The sequence below is a fragment of the Serinus canaria genome, chromosome 6 (genome assembly GCF_022539315.1).
Source record: "Serinus canaria isolate serCan28SL12 chromosome 6, serCan2020, whole genome shotgun sequence".
NCBI lineage: Eukaryota > Metazoa > Chordata > Aves > Passeriformes > Fringillidae > Serinus > Serinus canaria.
The window spans coordinates 2,881,107-2,905,636 of NC_066320.1; the positions used below are offsets into that span (position 1 = coordinate 2,881,107).

Below are 24,530 nucleotides of genomic sequence, written 5' to 3' on the forward strand. Positions count from 1 at the left end.
GATGTTCCTACCAATGACTTGGTGCCTGTGGGAAGAAATAACCCACGAGATGCATTTTGTGAAAAACAGGATCCCAAGCACCATCCCGCTGAGTGTGCAAATATTGGGGTGTATTTTTAACAGCCGGGGGTTGGGGGGATTGTTCTTTTGTTTTTTTTGTTTTTTTTGTTTTTTTCCCCAAAAACCGAAGGAGTATCTCTGCAAGCTGCAGGCGCAAGCCAGGACTTGTTCCCAACTCCCCACACCCCTCTTCTGCTCCCTGGGATGCTACCCCCTCCTCCAGCCTGGACTTCCACGCCCAAAACGCAGATGGATTTGAGCCGTGACCCCTAAAAAGCAGCTGCAGCTGCCGGTGGGGTGCCCAGAGCCCTTTCTGCCCCCTTTGGGTGGCAGGTCACAGGCAGTGGGTGGGGGACCCGTGCCCCGTGTGCTCCGCACCGTGTTTATCGCCGGGCTCTTATCCCAGCGGGCTCGGGAAGGACAGGAGCCAAGATAGGGCCCGGGGTGGCTTCAGAGTGTGCTCAGCCCCTCCGATAAAGCCGCAGGCAGCGCAGCGGGAGGACAAACAAAGCCCTTTATCTCCCATTGGGCTCCTTGCGCTCCTCAGGGTCTGCCTTTGGAAAGGTCACGTACGTGGGGAAAGGCACGGCCGCGGGGGACACTGCCACACCGGGGGTTCGGCCGTGTCCCGGGCGGGATTTGGGAGACCCCAGGGAAGGCAGATGGGGGTACCACAGCCTGGCATTGAGCAGAACCCCATCCCAGATTTAGGGGACACCAGGGAAGGCAGATGGGGGTACCCCAGCCTGGCAGTGAGCAGAACCCCATCCCAGATTTAGAGGACACCAGGGAAGGCAGATGGGGGTACCACAGCCTGGCAGTGAGCAGAACTCCATCCCAGATTTAGGGGACACCAGGGAAGGCAGATGGGGGTACCCCAGCCTGGCATTGAGCAGAACCCCATCCCAGATTTAGGGGACACCAGGGAAGGCAGATGGGGGTACCCCAGCCTGGCATTGAGCAGAACCCCATCCCAGCCTGGCGGTGCCCTGCCCCCGCACCCTTTGATCTCCAACAAGTTTCACTCCACCATCCGTTCCTGCCTTAGGAAAGCGGGACAAGGCCAGCGAACGGGACCCCGGGACCCCGGTGGGCTCCCGGTGGGGTTGGTCCCGAAGCGGGTCTGCGGGGCTGCGGGGCTCCATCCCGTGCCAGGGCAGCAGCATCCGGCCGCGCCGGTGCCACCGCACAAACAGCCCCTGGAAGCCGGGGCGGATCAAACCCCAATAACCCATGGGGGAACCCTCATCGGTTTCCCGGCCCACGGAGGGTCGGGGACCGCGGGGACACGGCGGGTGTCCCCTTCCCCACCGGAACGTGAGGATGTGCCCGAGCGATGGGCTGGCCCCGGGGGTGCGGGGGTGATGCCGGGCGCGGGGGGGGTGCCCGGGGGGTGCGGGGCAGCCCCGGGAGCCCGGGCCGGCCCTGACGCAACCGCGGCTCCCGTTTGCAGCGCCCGGGGCCGCGCCGGCCGCCAGGGGGCGTGGCCCAAGGAGGGGGGCGTGGCCTCCCCGCTGTCACCGGGCAGGAGAGACGCTGCGGACGTGCCCCGCGCTCCCATTGGCGGGCGCGGGGAGGGGGGCGTGACCCGGCGTGCCGCGGCTATATAAGGGTGGGGCACGGCGAGTGCGGGCAGAGCGGCGGCGGAGCCGGGCTTAAGTGGTTTTGTCGTGTCCGGAGCCATGCCCGGGCTGTGGGAGCGGCTGGCGGGCAGCGAGCGGGGCCGCCTGGAGACCTCCGACTGCGAGTCTCTGGGCAGCGCCTCCGGCTCGGAGGGAGGTGAGTGCTGGTCCCTCAAGGGCTGGAGGATGGATGAGGGTCCCTGGGCGGAGGGGGTGGTGCTGCTGTGCTAAGCCCCCGAAGCCCTGGATCGGGGTGTCCCAGAGCCACCGGCGCACCCCTGGTGCACCCCCGAACCCCTGCCATCGGTGTCTGGCACCCCCGGCGCTGACCCGCCTCTGTCCCCTCCGCAGATGCCGAGTACGCCGAGGGTGTCTCCCTGCCGGACATGGACCTGGAGCTGCTGCACGACCCCGAGGACGAGCTGCTGTGCGCCAGCCTGATGGACGTGGTGCAGGCCACGCTGGGCCGGGCCCCTCTGGGGGCCAAGCGCTGCTGGCGGCTCCTGATGCCGGCCCAGCTGCAGGCGCAGGTGCGGGCGGAGCTGCTGCGCCTGGCGTGCAGCGAACCCTGCGGGCTGCGCGGGGCCCTCCTGGACCTGTGCGTGGAGCATGGCAAGGCTTGCCACGACGTGGGGCACATCGCCGCCGACCCCGGCGTGGTGCCCACCTTCCAGCTCACCCTGGTGCTCCGGCTGGACTCCCGCCTCTGGCCCAAGATCCAGGGACTCTTCGCCTCGGGGTCGGCCTTCGCGCCGCTGAAGCTGAGCACGGGCTTCAGGGTGATGAAGAAGAAGCTGTACAGCTCCGAGCAGCTGCTCATCGAGGAGTGCTGATGGGCCGCGCCGAGGAGCCATTTCCCAAGTGCTTCGGAAGAGCCGGGCAGAGCGTGGCGGCTCCGGGCAGCCGCTGTAGTTTAGGTTAGGCTGGAGTAGGGCTGTAGGTGGAAATAGATAGGGCAGGCCAAGGTCCCCTGGGGCCTGCCCGAGCCGGGACATCCCTGGCGTGGAGCAGCCGGGACATCCCGGGCAGAGGTCCATTCACGCCGTCGGTGATTGTGGGCTGATCCCGGCGCTCCCGGAGGCGGCAGCGGGGCTGCTGGAGGGGTGCCGGTCTCCCGATGGCTGATCAATCATGCGGGGTTTTTTTGTAAACCAGGATTGTAATCAATGGGGTCTCGGGGGAGGGGGAGTGCGGCAGTGAGTGGCGGCCGAAGGGGTCTGGATCAAAGGCCAAGCCCAGCTGGAATTGTGTTTTGATCGGGAGAGGGGCCGGAGGGCAGGACCCTGGCCCCGACACGCTGGGGGCACTTCGTTGGTTACAGTTTACACTCATACACTTGATGTTCAAGTGCGAGAATTCCTATGCAATCGTGTCGGGTGGTTTTTTACTTTTCTAATAAAACTTGTCTTGATTGATAAGCTTCTGTCTGTCTCCCTGTTGTCACCTCTGCTGGGGGAGGGATGATGCAACCACTGGTTTGAAATTCCCAGCTGGCACCCTCAGGAAGCCTTTCCCTGGCAGGGCAGCCCTGTGGTGGCAGCTGGATGTTTTGGGAATGGTGGGGAATCCCACTGCACCCACTCCTAATGGGAGCCACGGGGCTGTGACTCAGGGGGCTGAGTCAGGACCCCGAGCCTGCTCCTGCCCTGCCAGGAGCACCCCAACACCCAGCGAGGGGCTGCTGCTCCTCCCCGGGCAGCCACGGTGGGGAATTGGGGCACAGACCCAGGAGAACGGGCTCAAACTGGGACTGAGGGAGGGGAGGAGGAGGAGGAGGAGGAGGAGGAGGAGGGTCACACCTGCCGGGGGGAGCGCGGCCCAGCCCCAAACACACTCTGCAACAGCGAGGCCAATTACCCAAACCTGCAATTAGAGGCCTCGGGGAAGAGGCTTTCACTCAAGGATAATTAAGCTGCTTGGCAAACGAGGAGCCCGTGGAAGGTGTGGGGGAATAAAACCAGCCTGAAAAGTCATTTCCATTCACATGTGAGCTCGTTCTGGCTCAGCCTTGGCTTGATTTTTTTTTTTTAAATATCCCTGTGGACAAACTGTATCACGGTGGACAGACAAACTGACTTTTTATGAGAATCTTCACCATAAAAACCTTGTTTTTGACATGAATGACCCATAACTGGAGCTTTGGGAGCAGAGACTGCTCACTGGTGTGAATATCACCTCGCAGCAGTCAGGGCAACGAGCAATGCCAGGCTCGCACAGCTGGAGATGCACGTGTGTATTTGTCCTAAAATGTTGGGGTTTGGAGCATTTCTCAAAGGATCACATGCTAGAGCATCCCCCCTTCACGTGAGGGGCATCCCCTGTGGGGTCATCCAGCACAGACCCACCCCTGGAGACACGGGGAGGGAGCTCCAAAGCCGGAGTTCCCGGGGCAGCCCGGGCTGGAGGCAGCGCTGATCCCGGGGCGCTGCAGGAGATGGGTGCTGATGGCAGCAGCGCCAGCCCTGCCGGGGCATCCTGACTCTGGCAGTGTATTTACAGCTCCAGAAACACGTGGGGTTTTAAACACCCAGCTCCTAAAGGGATGGCCCTGCTCCTGTGCTGCCAGCAGCAGTGTGACCCCTGCTTGTCACCCCCACCAGGCACTCTCGGGGAAGCCGAGTGGCTCCACATCCAATTTTTTTAAATGATCACACCAAGCAAACAAAAAGAAAACCCCAGCAAAACTCCCAAAAGCCAACACAGAGCGATGGCACAGCCTCTGTGCTGGGGGTGCCCAGCAAAACCTTCTGTGTGGGACCACCCAGTCAGCAGCCCCTGCTATGAAGGTGAAACTTGGCTTTTATTTATAGCAAAATGGCCTTTCCATGAGAAATTTGGGAGAGTCTCAAGGTCCGTGGGGTTTGGCAGCTCCCTGGAAGGTGCCGAAGCTTCCAGCGAGGCTGGATCAAATGTCTCCCAAGGCAGGGGTTACGCAGAGGGATATTTTGGGACCTAGGAAGAGTTGGGCTATTTGTGGCACCAGCATCAGCCCAGGGATCCCAGGTGCCAGCAGAGGAAAGGGAAATGTTTGGGGGCATCAGCAGCAATAATGCAAATGAGGGTTTGAATCCCAGGATAGTGCTAAACTCTCATGTTTTTTGCTACCAAAAACAATGACTGGGGGAAGAGGGGTCTCCTTGGCTCCCTACTTGCCAGAGGAGGATGCTCCTGGAGCACCTGCCTTCCTTTGATGCCTCCCTGCCTGTGGCAGCTGCTCCAATTAAAAGCTTGGGCTAACGAGCTAATGGGCAGCTCAAACCACCCACACCTTTGGTGAGTGGGCAGGGACCAGCACACCCTGAAATTCAAGAGTGTCTCCCATTGCTCCAGGCTGGGAATGACCCAAAATGCAGCAAAACCACCCCAAAACCTGGGCTGGGGGTGTGCCCTGTGCCGGCAGGGCTGACTCACCACCAGAGGGGAAATGGCAGGGTTGTGACCCTTGGCCTCTGAGAGGAGGGGAAAAAAAGGGAAAGGGGAGAAATTCCCATTCTTGCCCTCTGAGAGAAGGGGGGAAAGGGGGAAATTCCCACCCAAAGCTTCCAGCACTTTGGTGCATGGGCTGGAGAGGAAAAGAGACCCATCCCAAATCCACCCCAGAGGCTTTGGGGGCAGCAGTTTCCAACCACTGCCAGCAGGAAGGGCACCCAAGGCAGTGTCTGTGCCTGGAACAAAGGCAGCCCAAGTCTTCCTGCCTGAAGTCACCTGATGGGGATGGTGCCCACAGGGCAACTTCCAATGCCAGGAAAATGCTGCCAGGTGGCATCCTAGGGTGAGAGTAAGGCTCAGCCAGAGGATGTGGGGCTTTTGGGAGGAAGGCCCTTCCTGGAACACCCCAGCAGAACGGGTCTGAAGCAAAGGTGCCCTGCTGGGTGTTCATTGTCACCTTGCCAGGGGCACCATGTCCTCTCCATCCCCTCTCCATCCCCTCCCCGTCCTTCCCTCTGCCACCTCAGGGCAGCCCCCACAGGGCCAGAGTTCTCAGCCATTGGGATGGCAAAGACCCCAAATCCCATCCACCACTGAGGAGCTGCAAAACCAGAGCTGGTTGGAGCAGGGAATCCACAGGACACCAACCCAGCTGGAGCCTTTCACGTTATAAACATTTATTTATAGATGTACAATTGTATAATTAACTAAATCGAGAGATACAGCCTCTGTGAGCATCCACTGGGATCGATGCCTTCTCCCTCCTTGTGATCCGTGGGTATCTACCAGAAAAAATAACCTGAAGGTTTTGGCAGGCAGGCTCCAGGCAGGGAATGGCACTGGGCAACACATCCAGCTCCTTTCTGGGAGCAGGATTTTGGTTTAACCCCATTCCCATCATCCCTGTGCCTCTATCGAGCGCCATTTCCAATCCTGAACTTCCACCCAATTTCTTCTGAAGGTGGAGGAACCATTAAAAAATAAAAGAAATAATAAAACTCCTTAAAATCAGGTCCAAGCCATGGTGGCTGTGGGATAACAGGGCCTGCAGCCAACGGGAGGCTGAGATTTCACAAAATAAATAAACAGCCAAGACAGAGCGCATGGATTCCTAAGGACAACGGGATCAAACCTCCTCTGCCAGCCCAGCTGGGAGCTGCTGTGCTCCCAGTCCACTCCCCTGACCATGCCAGGGGATGGTCTGCACTGGAAATGTCTTTAGACACAAATGAGCTGCAGAGCAGCAAAAAAAACCAAAAAAAAAACCAAAAAAAAACCCATCCAAAAATGAAATAATCCAGTTTATTCCATGGGAGGTGGCTCTGCTCGTGCTGGCTTCGCTTCCAAGAGATGGCTCCTCCCCTGGAGCAGCCTCACGCTGGTCCTGCCCGTGGTGGGGCAGGCAGAGGGCAGATCAGACACCCCCTGATCTCCCCCAGCAGAACTTCTTCCAACAGAATACTTTGTTCCCTATGGATCTGTGGCATTTTCCAGGTGTCCTGCAGGAAACACGAGGCAGGGTGAGAGGGCAGGGCCAGGCTGCACCTGGGAGCGATGCTGAGTGCCTGGGGGGGAGGTGAGGAACCCGAGCACAAAACCTCCCAACAAAGGGCTGTTGGAAAGCCCTCTCTGCACGGAGCACGCTGATTACCAGGCAGAATTCCAGCAGACTCAGCAGAAAAAGGAGTTAGATGCACAAATCAACCAAAGACTGACGAGCAAAATCCATCCAGGACAATCCTTCCCCTGGCGAGCGGCTCAGCTGACCTGCGGCTCCCGCCGACGCTGCAAATCCACGGCTCTGCACGGGCTCCCCCCTTCTCTGGGACCCCTGCACCTTTGGGATTTGGTGTTATCAGAACCCCAAGAGCAGGTGCATGGACATCCCCATCCACAGAATGTCCTCCCAGGAGCAAAGGACAGCAACTGCAAAGGGATTCCTGGTTTCCAGGCAGGAAAGTGCTGTGGACAGAGACACCCTGGGAAGAGGCCTCCTGCTGCCCTGCTCCTTAAAATGGGCAGAAACCAAAATAATTTAATTATCCAACCCCTGCATAGTTTAAAAGTACAACATATATACAGCTATAAATTAATGCTATATAGATTATATTTTCTTTTTCTTTAGTGTCTTCTTTTATCAACAAAATCCCACTTCTCTCTCCATTGGCAGCGGTGAAGGGTCTCCTTCTGCTTCACGGCTTCTGCAGTTAGTTTGGGTTATTCTACACTCTGTGTGTCTGTTCCAGGGGCTGTGGGATCCTTGTGGGATCCTGGGAGCACGCCAGCAGTGTTGGGAGGGGAGGAGGAAGACAGAGAGCTGGATTTCCTGTCCCAGGTGCTGCCTGAGATCATCAGAGAGAGGCAGAGAGAAGAAAGAGGGGCAGTTGTGCGTTGCTAATTCTCCGATTCCATTTTTAGGATAAGGTTTGATTCTTTTAAAATAGCAAAGTCTGTCACCTCGGCCCAGTGCACTTCCCCAAAAGTCTTCGGGTGTTTCAACGCTCTGGGAACAAAAGCGGCAGCGGGGTCAGTCTCCGGCCAGTCTGTGACTCCCCCTCGCTTCCCCACCCCACAGCACGGGCAGCAGCTTTTCCAGGCTCTTTCCAGACCACGGGTGCAGGGAGGGAATTAAGAAAAGCAGGTAATTAACACCAGAAGAGGCGCAGTCATCCGAAGGAGAGAGCGGGAGGATCATGGTAAGAACGGATCCAAAACCAGGATACACCCAAAGAAAAGCCCAATATGCCACAGAGGATTTGCTTTAAAGGCCAAACTTTCAGATGCCGAGGAAAACATCCCCCAAAAGTGCAAATCAAGCAGCTCAACAGCCAGCATCCTCAAGGAGTCCCTGTGAGCCAGAACGGTGTCCACACAACACCTGGAACAAGCTTCACCCAGCAGTTTTTCCATAGAAATCCTGTGCTCGGACAGGGGTAGCGGGATCTGCACATTTCACAGGCAGCCCAGCAGGACCTGGTAGGCAAAACCAGCCCAAAAATTTATGCAGAAAAAGGACTCCAAACTCTGTGGCAATTTTTTTCATTATTTTGGTGCAGTTCTCCCAGCACATCCTGTCTCACGTGTTATCTGGGCTCTCCTTAATCCAAGCCTTCCAACCCCCAAATCTTCCAGACCTCCCCCCCAGCTGCTCTTACTTTGATTGCCACTTTAACCCAGTAAGTTACTTCTACAACCTGCTGGGAGCATTTGCTTTGTTCTCCTTGAATGGGAAGGCAACAGGAGGGGGGACAAGGAACATCTGTTGGGTGGGACTCCATTCCCTGTCACCGTGCTGCTTCACGTGCCAGGACTAACAGCTTTCCCAGCGAAACAGACAACAAAGCAACCAAAACCAAGGGCTCATTAAAATGTGGGGGCAGGATGCCACAGTGCCTGAGAAACTTCCAACCTCACCAAGGGATTCTGCCCTGTTCCTAGAGGCCAGAGAAAACAGGGAGCCTGGAGAGAGCCGAGGGTGCCGACATGCAAACTAAACCCAATCGATTCCTGATTAACGAGGGAGCGCCGTCGGAGGGGAGGCTGCGCCTGTGCACCCCGAGGACACTCCTGGAGGGCTGTGTCTCAATCAGGGGTTTCAGTGATCAAAGCACTGGGGGTTCCCTGCTCCCGGCTCGTACTTGGGCTGGCACTATCCGTGCAGGGAGGCCTGGACGTCTGACAGTCTGCTACAGCTGGGGGTGCCCATCTTCTGTGCCCGCTGGTACAGGTCCGAGTCCCCGAAGTAGCGTGCCCGGTACAACAAGCCTTCCTCTGCAAAGGGAAAAGCTCAGGGTCAGGAATGCCCTTGGAAGAGACTCCCCTGCCAGGCTCTGCTCCCCCACCGGCTCTGCTGGGAACGGGAGGCACCTCCAGCTGTCCGAGGTGGAGCAAAGGATGAGGATGAGGATGAGGAAATGCCCCGCGCCCTTTGGGACAGGATGGGCGTAAGAGCTGCTGACAGCTCATCCATCCTGGGAAAAGCCAAGGGAACCCAGTTCCAGTCCCAGGACGTGCACGGGCAGCCCACACAAAGGTTACCCCAGCAGGGCTCGTGAGTTTGGCACTGCCCAGGGATGATCACAGCCCCTCTGGCATTCCGGAGCTGAAATCCTACACCAGCCACTGCTCCAAGAGCCGTGACCACCACAGCAGCCAGAGCACACAGGCTGCCCCTGGATTCACTGCCCTCACCACCCTCTGCTGCCAGGATATCTGGCTGGATCATCTGCCTGGGCAGCCCCTGCAGCCCTGGGAGCAGGGGTGGGATGTGGGACCATGACACCATGGGCAGCAGACTTTCCAGCACCGTCCTTGACCTGAAATATGACACAGGGCTAGCAGGGATCCCAGAGGCTCTACCTTCCCCCTCCACTGGAAATCAGAGGTATCCTGCTGACATGGCAGGGGAACCCCTGGGGCACAGCTCCTGTCTGACCAGTTCTGCAGCAGCATTAAAAAGCAAAACAAAACAAAAAACCCCCACATACCGGGCCTGTCATGAAGTCATAGACTGGAAAAAACAAAGCCAACGACACAGGAAATGTGCTGGCACCATGTTAAAGTATAACTTCAGCACGACTTAGTCCTCAGTCAAAGACCTTTCCAAAGCCCCATGGAGCAGCTGCTGACCCCTCCCTACTCACTCTGCTGCTTCTCCCTCCAGCAGTTGTTCCTAAGGTTTGCTATGTAGTCGTCCTCCACGCTCCGCTCCACGTTCTTCAGGTTGGTGCCCGTGTACTCCTCGGCAAAGCTCTCGGACACGTAGTAGGGGACTTTCAAGTGCTCTGTGACCCTCCTGTGTGTGTGACCCACAGACCTGGTGCAGGGACAAGAGAACAGCAGTGTGGGACACGTGTCAAGGGCACAGCAAAGCCCCCAGCTCGGGTGATGGGATTCCAAACAGCAGGAAGCATCCCTCACCCCCTATCCAGGCTTGGAGGGTTGGAAGGGAGCAGCTTTTCCGGTGGAAACCAACCACCAACACAGGGAGAGAGAAGCTGCCAGGCCTCCACAGCAAGATGGGCAGAGCTCTGAATACAGACATAACTCCAAGACACATTGCCCAGGGCCTATACCCACTTAAAATAAAATGTCCTCTGGAATTTTCATTAAATCATTGAATCTGTGATTTCCTCCGTTCGCAAGATGGGACCCGCTCTGTGCCCCGGCCTGCATCAACCAGCACAGAAAGCACTTTCCAGAAGGAAATCTCTTCCTCCCCTGGCCCTGTGGATTTGCTTTTCAGACAAAGCCCTGCTCTTGCTCCCCCTGACAGCCCAGCAAACCTAGAGACCCTCCCTAGGGCGTGTGTGTGAGCTGTAACACAGGAGCTGGGCCCAAATGCTGGATTTGCCAAAACGGCTCCACCTGGAGACGTGCCCAAAGTTCCCTGTGAGAAATTCCAGCTACTGCTGCTGCTGCACTGAGAGCCAGCCTGATTCTTGAGCCAGCTATAAACATCAACTCATCTAGCTCACCCTTCAGTCTGTTATCAGTGGATACAGGTGGGATCCCAGGGCTCCTGCACGTTTCACCAAGGCCCAGTGCTGGGTAATTGAATGGAAGAACAGGAGCACAGAGCTCTGCTGGGATTTCCCAAGGCAGAAGTGCAGCCTGGAAAAAGCCAAGTTCACTATTTTCTCTGTCAAGACAGAGCCCTGAGCTCTCCCAAAGCTCATATTCCTCTCCTGGCTAAAGATGGGCTACAGAGTGGCCCACACAAGAGAAAGATTGGGGATGGCAGGGCTGCAGCAGCACACTGGGGTGTGAAGCATGAAAATCAAGAAACCTGTCACCTGCAGTCAGACATGCAATTAAGTCAGGCCAATTCCACGAGGTGTTACTGAACAGTAACAATCAGGCCCACAGCCAGGCAGCTCTCCCAGCAGGAAGACCCTTTTTGGAAGAGATTTACAAAGGTGACAGTGGTTCTTTAGGACTCTGCCACTCCTCTGTAGTGACACCTTCACTACAGAGGAGTGGCATTAAATCTGTGGGTTCAAAGCTTCTTCTCCCCTGCTCCTGAGCTGAGGCACAGCTTTCCCTTCCCTGCCAGCAGAGGAGCTGGCAGTGAGTGATGCAGCAGCTCCTCCTGCCGGCCCTGCAGCACCTCAAACCAGCTCAAACACCCTGCCTGCTCGGGAAGCCTCTGGCAGGACTGGATGGGCTCACTTGCCACCCTTGTCCAAAGCCAGCCTTGGAAATCGGGTTGCTTGCTGCTAGCTGAGTGTGCAGAGGCAGGGACAGCACAGGGAGCAGGGAATGGGGCAGCAGAGAAACATCTGGGGCTCAGGGATGGCTTCCTCTGGCAGCTGGCAAGGCTGGAAGCAAATCCCTGCCCACTCAAATGCTCCCTCCCTTCTGTGTCTTCTCAGCCCACAGAGTCCTCACCAGTATAAACCAAACTGGTGCATGTGGATAATGCTTAGTTTTACAAGGCTAATTCCAGCTGTGGAAACCACAGCTCAACAGCCTTCACCCTCTCAGAAAAACCCTTAACTGTGCCAAAACCATCCCATCTTTTGGTCCCAAGCACCAATGCCACAGTCTTTACTCTGAATCTGAATGCCAAGCTGGGTTTTATAGTATTTAACATCATGCCCCTCCCCTGGAATTGTTCAAGGCCAGGTTAGATGGGGCTTGGAAGCAATCTGGTCTAATGGGAGGTGTCCATGGCCATGGCAGGGGGTGGAACAAGGTAATTTTAAGGTCCCTTCCAATCCAAAGCCTTCTGGGAATCTGTGATCAATGGCAAACATTGCTACCTGTGAAAATAGCAGGAACACCAGGCTGCAACCAGGTCTGCCCTCTCTAAATGCACAGAAGAACTCAGACTGAGCATGTATTAAGCCTTTGCCAAGAATGATGCAAGCAGACAGAAACCAAGCCTGTTTTCCCACTCTTTGTTAGCACTGCACAGTGACTAAGAAGGCACATTCCATTAGTCACCAGAGGGAGCAGATGGGGGCATTTCCACAGGACCCAGAACAGAGCAGTTTCACTTTCACATCCTAAATGTCTGCCCAAACCTATTTCATGGCAAGATGAGAGTTCAGAAAGAGGGGATTTCTCTGGGAGTGCCTTTTATTCCTTATCCTCTTCCTCTTCTGCATTGTACTAAGGCTTTCATGGAGAACGTGGCTTTTGTTTTTCACATTCCACACCTCAGCTTGTTCCAAATGGGATTTTGGTGCTGGGCTGCAGCCTTCCCAAACCATTTTGTCTGTCCCTTTCCATGTCAGACACAGCTGTGGGTATGGACTGCAGGAGGTTCCTGGCAAGGAACTCTCTCCATCAGGGAAGTGAGCACCCTCTAACTCTCCCTGCACCTTGTATCTCCCCCCTGTTTGAGAACCACAAAGTCTTCACTGGCAGCAGGAGCAAGAGGGTCAGGAGATAAAGCAAAAAAACCCAAAGGAAGAACAGAGGCAAGATCCCTGCCCCACCACAGCCCTCCAAGGCCACTCCCATCCCGTGTGGGTAAGTTTTAGAGGAATGGGTACTAACAGCCTGTGGCTCAAACTGTAGGGTGGGCTGGAGACCATCATCTGGCTGAGAGCTGACACGATGATCAGGATGAGGATGGGCATCAGCTGGACAAACAGCCCCAGGCCGCCCTGAGGGAACAGAAACACACAGTGCAGTGCCACCCATACAGCTGCACAAGGATCCCATGGCACCTCCCTTCCCTCCCAGTGCTCCAACACAACCTCCTCTCTCCTGCTTTTCACAGGAAATAACCCAAACTAGTTGGGGGCAGCCCAGCAGCCCACAGGACAGTGTGACTCTCAAGGTCCAAACCCCATGGCCCTTCTCTGGATGTGACAACAGGCAGAGGGCACTGCCAGGGGGAGCCCTGGCAGGGAATTCCAAAAGCCTCATGCCCACAGCTCCTTTTTCTAGAGCAAACTAGAGAGCAGGACTGGTTTTATGGGTGGCCTTCTCCCCTTTTCAGTGCTGGACAGATGAAGGTAATTGCCCCTCTCCCTCACCTCCTGAGCTCCCTTCAGTTCCACCTTCAAGCTTGAGATAGAAATACTCAGGAAGTTCTTGTTTGTTTTTTTACAATAAAATTGGCTCTGCCCAGACAACAGCCATAATAACCCTGACTCCACCCTTCTGTTTGGGAGGGTGGCAACAAGCAGGACTGTTTCACAAGCCAGGCCCAGGAACCAGCTCCCAGTGATGTGCTGGGAAAACCTCCAGCCTCCCAGATCCCAGGTGTTTTCCACTTACATCTCCCTGGTGCTCCCGCCTGTCCTGCCTCTGGTGGTAGGTGTACCTCATCCTGCCATTGCTGTACACGTGGACATTGCCTGGAGGAAGAAGAAAACTCTTATCCCAAAGTCACAGTGTGGAGGGTGCTGCTGGCTGGCCAGGGAGGGACCACAAAAGGTGGCCATGATCCATGTTTCACCTGCTTACAGGTTGAAACAGGATATTCCTGAGGTGGTTTGAGTGCAGAGTGGGCACAGAGTTCCTTCTGTAAGATTGTGCAGGATTGTATGAAAACTCAGCTGGGAAGTGACCTCAGGAAGTTCAACCTCCTGCCCAAAGCAGGGTCAGCTACAGAGAGAGAAGACCCTGCACAGGTCTTCTCCCTTCTGATGGAATAGATTAAAAGCAGTTACAAACAGAAATAATTCTGGGGTTTTCCCCACCCTGCCAACAAAGCTCTTCCATGTCTTGTTTTAAATGTCAAAGCTACAGCTGCAAAGGGAGCCAGGCTGAGAGAGCAGCCCTCAATTCCCTCAGGACAGCGAGGAAAGAGAAAAAGAGACTGAGCTGAAATAGCAACATGCTGTTTTTGCAGGAGTAGCTTCTTGGCCTCTCTGCCAGGCAGAGTACAAATGCTGCAAAAGGCTTCCAGATGCTTTTGAGCCACTAGTGTTGGGGTGTTAGTGCTCAGATTCCAGACAGGAAAGAGCTACCAGAGTGAATTTTCTTAACTGAAACCAATTTTTTTTTTCAAGTTGCAAAAAAAGGTCAAGAAGCCCTGTGTCCACTTCCAGTCAGATATGAGTGGAACAAATACAAAGGAGTCTTCCAAAATACCCTTCTCCTGACATGGAATCTGTGTCTTTGGAGCAGGTAAACAAACAGATTCTTTCCTGCTCCCCAAGCCATGATCAGCACTATGGACAGACAGGACACAGATTTATTTTTCAATTCACAAGGTCTAAATTACGCTGTAGAAATATTATTTTCCTTTTTTTTTATGGGGCACAGGGGAGAGAAGGAAGTGGCCACTGATCTTGGGGAGCCTGTTCTAGCTGCGTGGTGGAGCAGACAGAGCTCAAGAATGAGGCCCAGGTGTTACCACAGTTTGCTCTGATAAGAAGATTTAAATTCCAAAACCACCAGGCAGAAAAGCCTTCCTCAAAACAGGATTATTTTCACAACAACCCTTTAACAAATCACTTTTTGTTCTAGCATTCAACCCAACCTAACAGCAGCTGATGTTACCAGCATGCAAACAAACACCTGAGGCTGGGAAAAAGTCCAGCTCTGATGGTTGCTGAGCTCTCTCCAAAGATGAACCATTTAAGAAACTCGAGGCCACATGGGAATGAGAACTCCCCCTCACCAAACCCAGCTCAGCCTCAAGAACCCCAAAAGGACGAGAAGGAGCACAAGATTGAAGGTGCTTACTAGAAGGAAAGCCACCCCCAAAGAACATGTTGAAGAGGTCCTCGGGGGAGATGTCGGCCTCGAAGCCGCGGTGGAAGTCGGCGTGGCTGTGGCCGTGGCGGGAGGGGTTGAGCTTCTCGTCCCCGAACTGGTCGTACTGCTTCCTCTTCTCGGGGCTGCTCAGCACGGCATACGCGTTCCCGATGGCTGCCACACACACAGGGAGGAAGCATCAGCTCAGTCAGCTCCTTCCTCCCACCTGCAGCCCTGCAAAGTGCCGCCATTTGCCTCTCTCATGGTGAGATTCGGCTGCCCCCCAGCTCTTTGCAACGGGCACCTGGCATGAGGTTTGGGCAAATCCAGGCAGGAGGAAACCATAACGAGTGAGAAATTCCTTAATACACCCCAATGAGGAAGTTATGATATGATTGATAAGGGTTTGGTGCATGGCCCCTTCAGCTGTGTAGGGAAATTGAATTTTAGTTGACAAATTTTATTCAGAAGTGGCATTAAGGGAATTTATTGTCAGAGCCTGCAACTGAAACTGCAAAGAATTTAAATACGGGCTAAATCCCTGAAAGGGACTTTAAAATTTTCCATAAAAGCTGCTAAAGAAACATTAGCCAGAAGTTGCATCCATCAGCTAAGAGTTTCAGCACTTCCAGATGCCACATGCAAGGTGCATAATTACAAGGACTGTTAACCAGTGTCTGTGAGGCTGGAAATGTACTGGAACTAAACCCCTGCCAGGTCCCTGGGTCCCTCTCCTTCCAGCCTCAGGAGTTTGAGCCCTTTTCCCAGGATGTCTGCCTGCCACCCTCCTGTTTCTGTACTCACCTCTCCACACGTTCCAGCTCCTCACTGCCCTCTGTACCAAGCCACCCCAGGCCTCCCTGTGTCACAAGCACCCAAAATGCCCATGGCAGCAGGTGCCTGGTGTGTAAAAGGCAGGGGCAGAAGGGATGGAAGAGGGGGATAATGTGCCCATTTGGAGGAGATCAGCTCCAAGATTCAACATTTCCCCATGGGCAGATGGAGGTGTACAGTTTCTTCTTGGAGTGGAGATTTGGAGGGCAGAGGATGTAATGTCAATACACCCCTTCTCCTTCTTGGTTATAATTAGTGCAGCCAGAGCAAACATTTCTAGAGCCAGGCAGGAAAGCTGGTGGACAAGGAGTGACTCACAGTTTATCAACCACACAGCTGGAAAGAACAAGGGAAGCAACGACAAGGGATTGGTTCAGGGTTTCTTCACTGTCTGACTTTGTGCTGACAAAGCCCAAGAAATGCCTCATTCCAAGGCAGGATTTTAGCTCCAAGTAGCCAGGCTCAAGGCTTTTTCCAGGAGCAGACAGGCAGTGATGCAGATCTGCCACGAGACAGCCTGCAGCCAGCTGGAACTGTACACTGAGACACGAGCTCAGCACAGCACCTTATCAGTGGTCACTGGGAAGGCGAATGCCAAGACTTCAGCTAATCCATCAACATAAGGAAAAATTAACTCATATCCTCCCAGCAGGGCACGTTTCCCCCTTCACCCTCTGGAACCAAGCAGGTGGACTTCAGCTCAGCTCAGGGGCTGAAGGACAGGAAGCCATGGAGGCAAGGCCTGGAGGAGATAACCCCGCAGTGGGGGATAAAGGGCACTTTGCTTAATGCTCCACTTCGGGCACGTAACTCCTGCCAAAGCCTTGGGCAAACATCATCATTCAAGATTACAGGTGAGGAGACCTGCCTTTGGCCACTGAGGGATCCAAGGATGAGCTGTGCAGCAGCAGCTCTGCACAGATGCCCTTTCATCTGCCCCCACAGCAGCACAGGCTCTCCCAGGTAGCTGGGGGTCAGTCACTATTTGCTAACACTTATCAGGGAAGGATTTAAGTCTTGAAAGGTTTGAACATACCTTACCCAAGACTTTTACTGCTGAATTTGCGTCTGTGAGGAGCTCACCTGAATACTGTACCAGTGCTCTCCAGGCCAGCCCTGCTCCCTGCTCCCGCAAAGGGCTCATGCATTTCACTCCCCAAATCAGGCTGCTTTGGGGTGGAAGGTGCCTTGGACAGGGACACCTTCTAATACCCCAGGTTGCTTCAAGCCCTGTCCAACCTGGCCTAGAACACTTCCAGGGAATCTAGGGGCAGCCACAGCTCCTCTGGGCAGCCTGTGCCAGAGCCTCAGCACTGTCTTGAGTAAAGAATTTCTTTCTAAAAAGTGGCCAGAATCAGATTATTTTAAAGGCTTCCAAACCAGTGCTGTATGACTGGCACCAAGGAGTTCTGTGTTTAGCTCAAACTTCCACAGCGTACAGGGGAAAATGGGATTATATGTTCCAAGCAAAAGCATCTCTCTTAGAAAATTACTCCAATCTTAAGGTATCTTATTACCCAGGAAACATCCCTGCTGCATTTATAGAGAGGATTTGAGAACTGGGCTCTTTGCAGCAGAACCAGAGCTCCTTTTCTGAGTTCTGGCTGGGCTCACTTGTATGGCTGCTGCAGTTCCACCCTAGAAACTTCCACCTGGGATTTCTATCCACCAGAAATGGCTGGGTGTTTCCTGGAAAGTCTCTCCTGAGGGGCTTGTGAGCCCTGAGTCTGCCTCTGGTGCTGAACCAGTTAACTGGGTAAATTCTGACAGAATTCCCTCCTGAGCAGTGAGACAGGAGCTTGGAGCAACACACAGGGAAGAGCTGCTGGGAGAAAGAGAAGGAAGGCTTCTCCTTACCCAGCCAACAGAGGTGAGTCCTACCATGCCAACCTGTGTTTATTATTTTAAGCTCATACTTTGGTCATGACATGACCAGCTCTGAAGGGAGACAGCTTCACAACGAGCAGCTTTATTTCACTCTGCCTGACTCGTGGGGCTGTTTTTAAGGGTTCCCTCAGTGAGAGTTGGGGGCAAACCACAAATCTGGAGCTGGCTTTACCTTTGAATGCCTCTGTGGCCCCTGGTGCGTGGTTCTTGTCCGGGTGGAACTTCAGGGCCAGTTTCCTGTAGGCCTTTTTCAGATCCTCATCAGAAGCTTCTCTGTTGACTCCCAGAATTTCATAGTAATCTTTGCACTGCTTTACCCTGCCAGGGGAGAGGGGAGCAAACACTGAGTTGCAGGAGTAAAAACCTCGTTTTGTCTTGAACACTTGTCAGCTCTGAGAGTTTTCAGGCAGCAGTTTCAGGGTGTTGCTCAGGGATCTGTGCATTACTCAGCCCCTGCTCTCAGAGGGTGACCCAGCACAGAACGAGTCGGGCCAGTGGAGGAGGAAGGGCCTCCCCTCAGACCCACACAGGAATGTGACTGCCAAATAAACTTCACATTCATCACATCCATGTGTTGGAGGCTGTTTGGGAAGGACTACAGCACCTGAAGGATACTGGCCTTTCCTTCCCCACCTCACTCTCTCCTCAGCTAATTCCCAGATGTAAAGCTTGAATTCCAGAGAAGGAAGGAGGGAGCAGCCCAGGGTATGCAGCCCATTCTGCCTGGGCACACTCGGCCCAGCCAAGGCTTCTGCTTCTCACATGATGGGACAGAATCCAGCAAGCTGGGTTTTTGGAGAAGTGGATGATGTAACAAACATTCCTGCAAGTCCCTTGAAGTGGTTCTTGCACAATTCAGGCCGTGCCCATAACCTTAAACAAAGTTTACCAAGTGACTGCACCTGCAGTTCAGTCCTTCAGCTTCCAGGATGGGCAAATGGGAGAAAGGAATGCAGGGAAGCTTGAAACAGGGTTTGGAAAATGAGCAGACCCAGGCCAGCTGCCTACCAGGGTTGCTGGAGCTATGAATCCTCCTGGGCATGCTCTTAACACTATTCCAAATGGTTCAAAGCTGAAATCTTTAAAATCCTGTGAAAAGCACACAGGTACCATGTGATAAAGTCAAACAAATGCCCCAGAGAGCTGTGCACAAACCTCTTCACTGCATCCAGCTGGTCCTGAGTGTAGCCCTTGGGGGCCTCCCCCCCAGCCTCTCCGTTGGCTGATGGGAAATCTCCACTCATCTTCCTGAACTGAGAGTTTGTGGATTCCCTGGGCTGGGACTGGCCATTGGCTGACTGCTCGTTCTTGCTGAGTGACTCAAGCAGAACTGAAACGAGAGAAACAAAAACATAGAGAAGAAAGCACCAAGCTCAACCTGCCCTTCCAGCTCTCCCATGAAGAGATTTCTGTTCATCTGTGCCACCTTCCCAAGACCCCCCCCCCATCCTTCCCCAGGAAGACCCTCACCTTTCCTCCCATGTAATCTCTCAGCTCCTGTTGCTTCTCACCCAGGTGTGAGGGCCACTCCTGAAGATGTTCTGCTTCTCCCAACACACACAACCTCCAAAAAAACCCCAGGACCACCCAGACAGACAGTCCAGGAGCCACAGCACATCAGCAAAGCAGTGTACCCCTGTCCTTTTTTCCCCTTCCATCTCTCCTTGACAGCAAACCATGTCCAAATTTGTCCTCCAGCACATTATAAAGTCTATTATTCTTCTTTATCTCCTGCTTTTGAGAACCTACAGGGCTGGGGAAGTGATGTGACAATGCCATATCTTTAGAGAGCTTAGAAAATAATTCTGTGGGCTACCAATCCCTCAGGGACACTCCCCTTTTGGGGACAGAGCTGCAGCACTGCTGGCTGCCAGCTCCTCACACGGGGGCTTTGCTCTCCTGTCGCTACCTAGGGACTGGGAGCAGCTGTGAAACCCATCCTGCCTCTCAGTTACTGGGGGGACAAATTCACCTTCCCTCTTCTTCTCCTCCTTGCAAGGCTCAGGCACTGTCTTCCATCCTCTCCAACATCCAGGCCTGGCCTAACCACCCAGGTGACACAATGGAGGGAGACAAGCATCCTTCCAAGGTGCATTTCCCTGGCAGCTGCACAGCACCATCTTTAAAAACTGCTTTTTAAACCAAGCACCAGACTGATTTCCTCACCCCCATTCAAAAGAACAGGCACACATGCCACAGTGAAACCCAGCCAAGGATATTTACACAGGCCCCAGCATCCTGAGCTTGCAGTCCTTTATCCAGACCCTAGAAGTGGGAAGGACGTTCCACCTCCTCCCATGGATTGCACACCACAGACCTTGCACTGTGGGCTATCACCTTCTTTAGGCAAGTGCAAACAACACTTGCAGGCCAAGAGATGAGCCAAGATATCCTATCTGGCTCCAGGGCTCAGAGTGGGCAGAAAAATCCACTTGGGAATCCAAAAGCCAACACAGGATGAGGGGATGAAAAGGACAGTGGGCTAAGGAGCAGTAACTCACTGGATGAGCTTTTGGGCCTGGGGGGCTTCACAAATTTTAAATTACTTTATTTTAGACAAGTAACTTCTTCCCTCACTCACATTCCCAATGCTTCAGTGTTCACTGAATTACAGTGTTTGGTTTTGCTCCTTCCAAACCTGGAGCAATCTGCCAGGTGATTTTAAATAAGGATGTTCCCCCACCTACCCCCCTTCCTGCTGCTTTGGGCTTTGTTCCCTACAGCTTACCAGGAGATTTTGATCCCAGAACAGTTTGGGTGGGAGGAGATCTCAAATCCCATCCATTCCCACCCCTTGCCATGGCAGGGACACCTTCCACTGTCCCAGGCTGCTCCAAGCCCTGTCCAACCTGGCCTTGGGCACTGCCAGGGATCCAGGGGCAGCCCCAGCTGCTCTGGGCACCCTGTGCCAGGGCCTGCCCACCCTCCCAGGGAACAATGCCTGCCCAATATCCCATCCAGCCCTGCCCTCTGGCAGTGGGAAGCCATTCCCCTTGTCCTGCCACTCCACTCCTGATGAAATCCCTCTCAAATTTCCTTGCAGCTCCTTCAGGCCCTGGAAGGAGCTGTGAGGTCTCCCCACACCCTTCTCACAGCCTGGCTCTGTAGGGAAGGTGCTCCAGCCCTTGGAGCAGCTCCAGCTCTGCAGGTGAGCTCTCACCTGGGCACAGGGACAGAATCCCCCTGTCTCCTGCTGCCCAGAGGGCATTTCCCAAAGCCAAGCACAGAAACCCACAGCTGGCCACAGCTCAGTCCCATTTTGCTGTACAGCCCCAAACCTGCTGCTTTTTGCACCCTCTGTGCAGCCCCAGCACAAATTCAGGGACTGCTGAAGCAGAGGGTGCAGAATTAGGCTTCAGCTCTGCCAGCTCAGCTCCTCCCCAGCACGTGCCATGGAGCACTTTTTCTCCCTTATTAGCCAACATTTGCCCAACTTCCCATAAATTTTCCCCAGCTCCCCCTGAAAGGTGACCAGAGTGTGACAGTGTGTCAGCCAACGTGCCCTGACACAGGAGATTTTTGCTGCAATCCCCTTGCAAAACCCTTCCCTGATCCCAAAAAGCCCAGCCAGGGTCAGAGTTTGCAGAGTGTTGCCAAACCCTGGGGAATTCCCAGGGAAGAGATTTCCCAGGAGCTCCTCAGAGGCTCAGGGACCACCAGGGGATCTCTGGCAGCATTTCCCAATCCACAGCCAGCAGGACATGGAGCAAAGGGTCCTTGGATGAGAAACCTGCTTGGGTCTGGCCACAAATCAGCAGGTTGTGTTGAACATTAACCCTCCCTGCTGGCTCTGCCTTCCTCCAAAAGTCACTTTTCCTACCCAGTAATTTCACCAGAGTATAAATTCCTGAGGAAAGGGAGGGGAGGAAAACCACAGCACAGCAACACTGTGTTTGAAGCAGAGGGAAGAGGCCTGGTGCAACCAAAAAGAAGATTACAGGAAACCTGGGGGCAAACAAGCTGCAAAAGCTCAGCCAAAGAATCCAAACCCAGATGAGGTCAAAGCAATAATAAAAAAAAAATTAAATCTACAGCTTTTTATATAATATTCTGCCATGTAAGAACATGCAGGGAAAGAACTGAGTTTGGCTGCTTTCACCAACCACTTCCCATATGACTTAAAAGCTTTCAGGAAATGATGGAAACAAACGAAAACCTGGCAGAAAGTCTTGAATTGTTTTGTTACACGTGTGAGAGCGTGGGCTCAGCCACGGCCTGTCTGTCTGTCTGTCTGCAAACAGAGCAGGAACAGGACAGGGAGAGGAAGAATATGATGGAAACAGGAGGAACAGCAAGAGGAGAGGAGGAGGAATGGAGGGAGGAAAGGAGGAAGGATGAGGAGGAGAGGATGGATAAGAGGAAGAGATGAGGAGGAATAGGAGGAGAGAAGGAACACGAGGGGGAATGCAAGAACAGGGAGGAGAGAACAGGAGAGGGAGGGGAGGAATGGGAGGAGAGGAACAGGAATAAGAGGAGGAGGAGAAAAACAGGAAGAGGAGAGGAACAGGAGGAGGAAGAAAAGAACAGAAGGAGGAGAGGGACAGAAACAGGAGAAAAGGAATAGGAGAAGGAGAGGAGGAATAGGAAAGGAGGAATATAAGGAGGAGACAAACACGAAAAATGTAATAGGAAAAGGAGTAGAGGAATAGGAAAGGAGGAATCGGAGGAAGAAAATGGCTTTTCACAGCCCCCCGAGAACTTCTCCCTCGCCTTGCCAAGCCCCTTCCCTCCCCTCAGCGCTGCTCCAGCAGCAGCGGGTGTTGTGCCCGCGCCTCAGGGGTCCCACAGCAGCGCGGAGCCGGTCCCCCTTCCCAGCACCCTCCTCACTGGGGGCCCCCGCTAAAGACAGAGGTCGCGGCCCGTCGGTACCTGGTCCCGACCCACCGGTACCCGGTCCCGGCCGGTACCGCAGCCCGAGACCCCCGGACACGCCCCGGGCCCCCCGATGAACTCGCTTTCCCGGCGTGCCCCGCGCGCATTGCGCAGGCGCCATGAGGGTGAGAGGTCAGGCCCGGCGGCGGCCGCGCAGGCCGTGCTCCCCCGGGCCCCCCGCCGCGCCCCCGGCCCGGCGCTCACCGCGGACCCGCTGCGAGGGGTACAAGCGCTGCGCCTTCTCCAGGAAGCGGCGGGCCTTTTCGGGCTGGTTGGCTTTGACGGCGGCCAGCGCAATACCAATGCACCGCTCCGCCTCGTCCCGGTTCGACTCCATGGCGGCGGCGGCCGGGCGGGGGGGCGGAGGGGCGGGGCCGGGCGCGGACGGATGACGTCACGGAGTCCTGCCCTCAGGCGGGCGGGTCTGGAGGAGGCTCTGGGGGCCGGGGAGGCAGCGGGACCCTGGCGGGGACAGGCGGGGATTCGCCGGCGGGCGAGAGCTGGGGGGCCCCAGCCGGTCCCCAACATGAGAGGAGACGTCAGAGGGCACCCCGGGACCCTGCTCCCGGAGGGGTTTCGGAATGGGAGGGTTATTAAGTAGCGCTTGAGGAATTCTCTCAGATCAGAGCCTCCTCCTCATGGAGCCTCCTGCCCTTGGAACAGGTCCCGGCTGCAGGCACTGGCTGAGGGGACCCTGAGGAGGGATGAGGCTGTTCGGGTGTCAGAACCCAGGACATTCCTCTGGCTGCCCTGGGTGATCCGAGACCCTGGCAAGGAGCTCAGAGACCTTGGCACGTAGTCAAACACACCTCTGCCTTCGATTTTACTCCATAGAAACAATTCCCAACCTTGTGTGAGGATTTACAAGCCACAAGGGTTTGAGTAGCATGATAGTTAATTTGTCACAGGGTGAAAAAGTAGAATTTTGGGGTTTTAGGATGGGGGTTCAAGAAGCGAGATGGAGGAATCTGGGTGTGTCCTGTCCTTCTTGTCCTCCACCTTTTGCTGGGATGGTGACACTTCTGGATTGGTTTAGGGACAGACTGTCTAGCATAGGTGATAGGTACTGGAAAATTATTGTAAGTAAAGTACACATAGTTCGTAGTATAAAAAACTAACACCACCCCAAGGGCGGGCAGCGTGCCACAACCCGACCTGCTGGACAGACCTCAGCAGGTCAGAGAGAGAATGTAACAGATAAGGAAAAATAAAAAACGCTGAAAACCAGAGCCGAGGAATCTCGACTTCTTTTTCAGGTGCAGGGCTGGGAAAAAAAGGCTCTTTAATACCTCGGGAGCCATTTCAGCACCACAAAACCCGAGATTCAGGGCTGTGTCACATTGTTTCACAGTCAGGCACAGCAGGGATGGCAGGAACAACCTTTGTTCCAAAAAAGAATTCAGAGACAGGTGACAGATCCCTGGAGGCTGGCTGTCAGGAGCAGGCAGGAGAGAGGGAGGAAGGGCCAGACCTGCACTCCCACCTTGGTCTGTGCGTGTGAGGTGTGTGACAGCACAGGGACCCACACCCAAACCACCCCAAAACAGCCCGGGAAATGAGGGGAAGAGGAAGAGAGCTCTGGCTGGAGTGATCAGGATCAACATCCCTGTATGAACCACGGAGTCCTACCATGGTTTGGGTGGGAGGAGATCTCAAATCCCATCCATTCCCACCCCTTGCCATGGCAGGGACACCTTCCACTGTCCCAGGCTGCTCCAAGCCCAGTGTCCAACCTGGCCTTGGGCACTGCCAGGGATCCAGGGGCAGGCCCAGCTGCTCTGGGCACCCTGTGCCCGGGCCTGCCCACCCTCCCAGGGAACAATTCCTGCCCAATATCCCATCCAGCCCTGCCCTCTGGCAGTGGGAAACCATTTCCCCTTGTCCTGGCACAGGAGGCCTTTGTCAATATTCCCTCTCCATGTTTCTTGCCACCTCCTTCAGGCACTGAAGGCCACAATGAGGTCACGCTGGAGTTTCTCTACAGGCTGAACAATCCCAGCTCTCCCAGCCTTTCCTCATAGCAGAGCTGCTCCATCCCTCTGATCACCTTGGTGGCTTCCCCTGGACTCTCCCCAGCAGCTCTATGTCCTTCCTGTGCTCGGGACAGAAAATATTCCAGGAGTGACTGATCCCCTTTGTCCTTTCAGCTCCAGAAAGTCATGG

The 24,530-nt window shown here is 54.7% G+C and overlaps 2 protein-coding genes across 6 annotated transcripts; one reads left to right on the top strand and one right to left on the bottom strand.

The window, feature by feature from the left end:
* The first annotated feature begins 1,671 nt into the window (after positions 1 to 1,671).
* On the top strand, positions 1,672 to 3,100 carry DDIT4 (DNA damage inducible transcript 4). The gene is made up of 2 exons (XM_009098840.4): positions 1,672 to 1,839; positions 2,034 to 3,100. The coding sequence occupies exons 1-2, from the start codon at positions 1,743 to 1,745 to the stop codon at positions 2,513 to 2,515; spliced, it is 579 nt and encodes a 192-aa protein (XP_009097088.1). The 5' UTR covers positions 1,672 to 1,742; the 3' UTR covers positions 2,516 to 3,100.
* A 2,664-nt stretch (positions 3,101 to 5,764) lies between these two features.
* Positions 5,765 to 22,733, bottom strand: DNAJB12 (DnaJ heat shock protein family (Hsp40) member B12). Of its 5 annotated transcripts, none has more exons than XM_009098839.4 (9): positions 22,572 to 22,733; positions 18,651 to 18,825; positions 17,668 to 17,813; positions 14,763 to 14,948; positions 13,347 to 13,426; positions 12,618 to 12,727; positions 9,755 to 9,927; positions 8,750 to 8,882; positions 5,765 to 7,614 (listed from the first exon to the last, which is right to left on the bottom strand). In XM_009098839.4, exons 1-8 carry the CDS (start codon positions 22,702 to 22,704, stop codon positions 8,761 to 8,763), a joined length of 1,125 nt encoding a protein of 374 aa, XP_009097087.1. In that variant the 5' UTR covers positions 22,705 to 22,733; the 3' UTR covers positions 5,765 to 7,614; positions 8,750 to 8,760. The 5 variants fall into 5 exon arrangements, with proteins under 5 accessions (XP_009097087.1, XP_018779449.1, XP_009097086.1 ...); XM_018923904.3 differs by having other exon boundaries at positions 5,765 to 7,710; XM_009098838.4 differs by having other exon boundaries at positions 5,765 to 8,882.
* Between the last annotated feature and the right edge of the window lie 1,797 nt (positions 22,734 to 24,530).

Coding starts and splice junctions, on each gene's coding strand:
- DDIT4 (XM_009098840.4), top strand. CDS start 1,743: ATGCCCGGGCTGTGGGAGCGGCTGGCGGGCAGCGAGCGGGGCCGCCTG. Junction 1,840..2,033: donor CGCCTCCGGCTCGGAGGGAG/GTGAGTGCTGGT, acceptor TCCCCTCCGCAG/ATGCCGAGTACGCCGAGGGT.
- DNAJB12 (XM_009098839.4), bottom strand. CDS start 22,704: ATGGAGTCGAACCGGGACGAGGCGGAGCGGTGCATTGGTATTGCGCTG. Junction 17,814..18,650: donor CAGCTGGATGCAGTGAAGAG/GTTTGTGCACAG, acceptor CTCCCCTGGCAG/GGTAAAGCAGTGCAAAGATT. Junction 13,427..14,762: donor TGGGGGTGGCTTTCCTTCTA/GTAAGCACCTTC, acceptor TTCTTCCTCCAG/GCAATGTCCACGTGTACAGC.